The 6,696-nt window shown below is 39.0% G+C and overlaps 1 protein-coding gene across 1 annotated transcript; it reads left to right on the forward strand.

Moving 5' to 3' along the window:
• The first annotated feature begins 1,699 nt into the window (after nucleotides 1–1,699).
• On the forward strand, nucleotides 1,700–6,288 carry CNGA1 (cyclic nucleotide gated channel subunit alpha 1). Its single transcript, XM_009937260.2, has 7 exons — nucleotides 1,700–1,811; nucleotides 2,148–2,214; nucleotides 2,591–2,620; nucleotides 2,717–2,818; nucleotides 3,734–3,841; nucleotides 3,994–4,100; nucleotides 4,871–6,288. Exons 1-7 carry the CDS (start codon nucleotides 1,700–1,702, stop codon nucleotides 6,286–6,288), a joined length of 1,944 nt encoding a protein of 647 aa, XP_009935562.2.
• The last annotated feature ends 408 nt before the right edge of the window (nucleotides 6,289–6,696 follow it).

Here is a 6,696-nt window from a genome sequence, read left to right on the forward strand (position 1 = left end):
AACTGGTTTAGAGCCCACTCTGTTGGAGGGATGATTTCCCTCGAGATGAATGTATTTGCATTTGTCTGATGCTGAGTGACCAGAAGTGCTCGGACACAGCTTTATTTTGCACCTTTATTAGCGAGCTGTGTGGACTCCAGTGTGGCTCTGTGGAGGATATAGGTTAAATCAGGATGGAATTTTGTGTGCCAGCATTAGCAGAGCTTTCAGAGCACCTGTAAGCAGACACAAAGCTGCTTAATTCAACCTCCACACTTTCAAACACAATTTATCCTTGGAGTAAGTCAGTGGAAACTCTGTTACAGCTTTTAGGCTCCTGGTGAAACTACTCGAAGGTTTACTATGTCTGAGAATCTTTTTATGTGACATCTTAGACCTGATCCTTGCTCTGAAGCATTTAAAGACTGACCAGCAATGTTGGACTACATTTAGGACTACCTGTGGAAGAACATATCTTAATCTACAACCTTTACCTTTCTGCTTTGTAGAATGTTGCATATTGCCATATTTTTTTTTTTTTTTTGCATTATGTGTCATCCTGATGACTGCTGGAAACATGGGTTTCTTCTCCTGTTTCCTGTATAGGAATATTTTCAGCTTCATTGACTAGTAAGGCAAGTCAGGTGAGTCTGGCAGTCATGTGGTAGCTGTATCGTCCTGCTTCTCTTCAGAGTGTGCTTGACTACAGCACGGAAGTATTTTCCTTGAGATTGAGTTGTTCCATGGCATTTGACTTCACTTCTGAGTGGTACTGCTCAGCCACTCATTCGTCGCTTTGTGGCTGGCAGACACCTCTGTACTCTGATTTCGCATGCACGGGGATACGGTTACTGCAGCGGATAGCATCTCTTTCATAGTCCTGTTGAAAAGGCCCGGTCAAAAGAAGATCACACCTGTACACACAATTCATGCCCAAAAAGTTGGCAGTCTCACTGGTGAATGAGAAAAATGAAAATAAACAAAACTGTAAGAATAGAGGTGAAAAGGGAGAGCAGAAGTTATGTACACCACGACATTTTCAACCTTTTTTTTTAATACTGAGATGAACAAGACCGACCTGAGCAGCCACTGATATTTCCATTTAAGTATTTATATCCAACTTGCTATAGGAGTAAGGAGACTCTACTCCATCAGTCTTTGAGATCCAGTTACAGAACCTACTCTCTGCTCTCAACAGAGATGTCAGACACGCTAAAATTTCTTTGAACATCCAACCGACGGATGCTTCCTAGTCTGGTTTTCAGGATGTCACGTGTGCATGAATCTGCTTATCCATCCTGATACAATAAATTACAAAAATAAATACAAATAATTGCCTTTGGCTCAAACCCAAATGAAACAGCAGTAGATGTTTCAAACACAATTGTCTAAATATTTTTGTAGTATGTGATTGGGCTCACGAAATAGATCTAAATTATCACTTCTTCTTAGAGAAAGATGTATTGAACAGTCTCTTTAGCAGCAGTTGCCTCCTCATTCAGCACAAAGAAGCACCCACAGTGCCCTTTCTTGTCTGGCAGGAATGTGATACGAGAGAGAAAACTACAAATACTGTTGTTGTTTTGGGGAGAAGCAAGGTTACAAAGGATTCACTTTTAGGAAAAAAGAATATTGCTTCTTCCTTCTGCTAGTTGTGAAATGACTTGATTCTCTTTTAAATCAGTCTTCTTCGATTGCCCAAGGTAAGGCAAACTTGACCATGAAGGTAGGAGTGATCGAGACCCATCACTCCCACACAATCGTTCCCAGCGTGGTAGTGCAAGACACCAGTGAGGACCCTGGACCGATGGACAAAGGGGAAAACGGGTATGTGGAATTTGCCATTTTCTGTCTGTTAAGGGTTTCTTTCCTTTGATAATTTGCATGGGATTAACTAAGCACATATACTTGCCGTCATCTGATTTTCTTCACCGTCTATTAATAAATTCAATTGTTAAGACTGTGATACATTGCTTATTGTAAATCTTTAGGAGATTAAAATCTGTGCTCTTTTAAGCTCCTCAGATAACTTAGTCCATGATTAAAATGGTGAGAAAAGATAACTTAGTCCATGATTAAAATGGTGAGAAACAGTCCGCGACAATTTAGATTAAATGTTCTTTTTGTATTTCAGCAGATATCACATAACTGTGTTGTTTTGCTGTTCCCTAGGCAATGGTATCTACCCGGTGCATTTGCACGCTACAATATTAACAACAACAGTAATAAAGATGAGTAAGTATCTTTGCCACTTCCTAAAATGAGAGTACTGCGGTATCGGTTGTTTAAGCAGCAATGAAAAAGAATGAAATATATCTAACCATATCTTTATAAACAGTTATGTCATTCAAGTAATCCCAAAAGAGACTGCAGGTACATTCGATCTTCATGCACATCAATTATGACAGTCATTCCGAATACCAAAGTTATCGGTCTTTTATCTATTAATTTAAAACAAAAGTAGTTCTAGGTGAATGCAATAAGCAAACAGTTTCTGAAGGCCAAACACCCAAGTATAATGTTAATCTTACTGAATTCAGATGGTTCTAATAAATGTGGAAGCAATGGCTATGTGCATCCCATGAGCCTATCACATTTTTCTCTTCCTCAGAGAGAAGAAAAAGAAAAAAGAAAAGAAGAGGTAAGATAAAGAATAAAGCTACTACTATTTCTAAGACATTTTTTTCCAAATATGTTTTAACTTTGTAACAACTGTAAATGTGATTCTATCTTTTAGCAAGTCAGAAAAAAAAAAGGATGGAGAAACACAAAAGAACAAGGAAAAAAAGGAGAAAAATAAAAATAAAGATAAGTCCAAGAAGAAAGAAAATAAAGAAGAGTAAGTATTTTTCATTTAGGTCCTGCTGTGTTGGTCCAATAAAATTGCTTTTGGTGTAAAACCAAATCCATTCGTGGACATCCCGTAAACAAGATGCTTATTCTGTAGTGCATGAGTTTACAGACTGCTGCTGTTCTCCCTAGAGTAGAGTTGTTCTGATCTAATTTCGGATGCGGACAACAGAAATATGCATGCATGGAATTGATCTGGAAAAAAAAAATAAAGAAAAATTTCCTGTGGATTCTGATTATCCAAGATTTTTTGGAGAACACCCTGCAGCAAAAGATGTGCCTGTGTAAAGCAACCTTTTCCACACATCAGGGCACCTACAAGCAAGTAAACTCTTCTATGATCTAAAAGTTCTCGCTTTACCTTCAGCTTGGTAAATTCATAATTCTCTGGCCAAGGAAGAGAAACTTAAAATAGCGCAGTAGGAACTCGTGTTATATGATGTCACGTTCTTTGGTTTATTTTTGTAAACTCTGCCAATGTTTCACCTTTCTCAGAGCTAGACTTTTCCCAGGGAGAAAGGCAAGGTTTGTCTCACTTCTTTAAGCATTAGCAGTCACATAGCCATTTTATTTTTTGAAAGATAATCACATTGTCAGACAAGACATCTAATTGGGTAGGAAACAATTTAATTTAAATAGGTTGAAATTACATGCGACACTGTAACCTGAAGTGGGACTGCCAAGGGGATTTTTCTCAGCAAAATTTAGATTTTGAAGCTTGCGCCCCAAGTCACACCTAACAAGCAGCTTCGTGTTCTCCACCCATTCAAGCAAGGAAGCTTAACTTTAACAAAACCATCTATTTTACAATAATAATTTCTGGAATGTTTCGTTCCTCAGAAATTGTTATACGTATTTTCAGTCCCTCATTAAACCACCTTTTTTTTCCCTGCCTATAACTTAGGAAGAAGAAAGACATTTTAATCATTGATCCAGCGGGAAATATGTATTACAACTGGTTGTTTTGCATCACGATGCCTGTCATGTACAACTGGACCATGATTATTGCTAGGTGATGTACTCCTTTAAATGGCTATGTAAAGCTTCCGGCAAATCGTAATATCCCTAAATAGATTTTTAAAAGTATTTTTTATTCGTCACTGATTTCATGCAAGTATTTAATTTTCATTTCATGGTAATTTACTTTTATCTTTTCCTATTCAGAGCCTGTTTTGATGAGCTTCAGCATGACTACTTAGTGGTATGGTTTATTATCGATTATGTTTCTGATGCCATCTATGTTGCTGACATGTTTGTACGGACAAGAACAGGTAAGTATGCTCAATAATTAATTATTGCTCTTCATATATTTGTGTCAAATAATGCAGAATACTACTCTTGTTACCTGGGTACCCCTGATGAAGTGCAATATTGAAAAAGACATCAAGAGAAGACAGGTTTGTAACCTATAAAACCAGGAGAAACTCTGATGTGTTACTCAAAGAATACACAAAGCCTGCGGTAAGCCAGGCGCAAGCTGTTCTGCCCGCAGCTGACTTACCAAGACAAAACAAACATGCAGTGCAGCCAAGCGCGGATCAGGGGCTCTGAAAAATTAGCACCTAAATCTGGATTTTGTATTTAAGGAGATTCAAGTATTTGCTTGATTTTCAAGACCACTGAGCAAGCAAGACATCCAACTAATTTCAGCTGTGTTTCTTTTAAAATCCTACCCTACATCCAGAGCCACGGAGTAGATACACTCAATGTGGAACTGAAATTCCCATGTTCAAATTTTTTCCCTCATTAACCACCCTTATAGCCTGTGGATTTTTTTTGGGGGGTTGGGGTTTTTTTTCAGATGTTCACCATAGTGGAAAAGTGGAGGGAAAGAATCAAGAGCTAGAAATGTTTCATTTTCAAAGCCGTATAGTTTAGCTCAAGCTGAACCATATAGCACCAAGTCGAATATTTGGAAATGAGAAGTTATGTACCATCTGGGACTTGCACCCCAAATATTTTTCAAAGTAGGTTTGGATTGACATTAAACACAACACAGTTGAAGTCATAAGATTTTTTACTATTTATAATTTGATTTTAGGTTATCTGGAGCAAGGTCTTCTGGTGAAAGAAGAACAAAAGCTTCGAGACAAATATAAAGAATCTTTACAATTCAAATTAGATTTTCTGTCAATGATACCAACTGATCTCTTATACTTTAAGGTAGGACTGAATTACCCGGAATTAAGAATAAACAGACTACTGAGAGTAGCTCGGATGTTTGAGTTCTTCCAGCGAACAGAAACGAGGACAAACTACCCCAATATCTTCAGGATCTCTAACCTTGTCATGTACATTGTGATTATTATTCACTGGAACGCCTGTGTGTACTACTCGATCTCGAAAGCCATTGGATTCGGGGCTGACACGTGGGTCTACCCCAACACCTCCGATCCTGAATTTGCCCGTCTGACGAGAAAGTACGTCTACAGTCTCTACTGGTCAACACTGACGCTGACCACTATCGGTGAAACACCCCCTCCCGTGAGAGATTCTGAATATTTCTTCGTGGTCGTTGATTTCTTGGTTGGAGTATTGATTTTCGCCACCATTGTTGGTAACGTGGGCTCGATGATCTCCAACATGAACGCTGCCAGGGCAGAGTTTCAAGCAAGGATTGATGCTATCAAGCAGTACATGCACTTTCGGAATGTGAGTAAAGACATGGAAAAAAGAGTCATAAAGTGGTTTGACTACCTGTGGACAAACAAAAAGGCTGTGGATGAAAGGGAAGTCTTGAAGTATCTGCCAGATAAACTAAGAGCAGAGATTGCAATCAACGTTCACCTGGAAACACTGAAAAAAGTTCGGATTTTTGCAGATTGTGAAGCAGGTCTGTTGGTTGAACTGGTTTTGAAACTCCAGCCGCAAGTATACAGTCCTGGAGATTACATCTGCAGAAAAGGAGATATCGGACGAGAGATGTACATCATCAAAGAAGGCAAGCTGGCAGTAGTCGCCGATGACGGAATCACCCAATTTGTGGTCCTCAGTGATGGCAGCTATTTTGGAGAAATCAGCATTCTCAATATCAAAGGTAGCAAGGCTGGCAATCGAAGAACAGCCAATATTAGAAGCATTGGCTACTCGGACTTGTTTTGTCTGTCGAAAGATGATCTCATGGAGGCTTTAACAGAGTATCCGGATGCAAAGGCTATGCTGGAAGAAAAAGGCAAGCAAATCCTAATGAAAGATGGGTTGCTGGACATCGAAGTTGCAAATTTAGGAAGTGATCCTAAAGACCTGGAGGAGAAGGTCACCTACATGGAAGGAGCAATGGACAGATTACAAACAAAGTTTGCCAGGTTGCTGGCCGAGTATGAAGCTGCGCAACAGAAACTGAAAAAAAGACTTACACAAATCGAGAAAATATTGAAGCCAGTTATAGAGCAAGAATTCGCAGACCTAGAGGAAGCAGATCCATCCACAGCTAAACCTGGAGTGTCAAAGGTGGAATAAAACATTGGAGGTTGCCAATAAGACTTCGGGTCAAATCCTGCATGGGGCTGAATATATTCATTTCCAATCTTTGTAGGACCTGACTACTAATTACAAAAAATTATTTGCTGAAGTAATGTCACTAATTTCCTACAAGCAGCACATATTTGGCAGGTTTCAGAAAGAAAAAGAAGCCTGGAGAATGAGGGTGGAAGAAAACACCTTGCTCTCGCACAAAGAGATGGCATTATCTGCTAATGCGTTATGTACTTTTTATGTAACACCGCTCTCCAGCAAATGCGTTCGGTCTACGTACAGTCACGTACTGGCAAAACCTGAAAGGTTTGCGGACTATTTTGAAATAATTTCTTTGTGTCTACTTATGGAAAGAAGGAAAGTGTTGGTAACAATTATATTATCTGAAGTCAA

The sequence above is a fragment of the Opisthocomus hoazin genome, chromosome 5, assembly GCF_030867145.1.
Source record: "Opisthocomus hoazin isolate bOpiHoa1 chromosome 5, bOpiHoa1.hap1, whole genome shotgun sequence".
NCBI lineage: Eukaryota > Metazoa > Chordata > Aves > Opisthocomiformes > Opisthocomidae > Opisthocomus > Opisthocomus hoazin.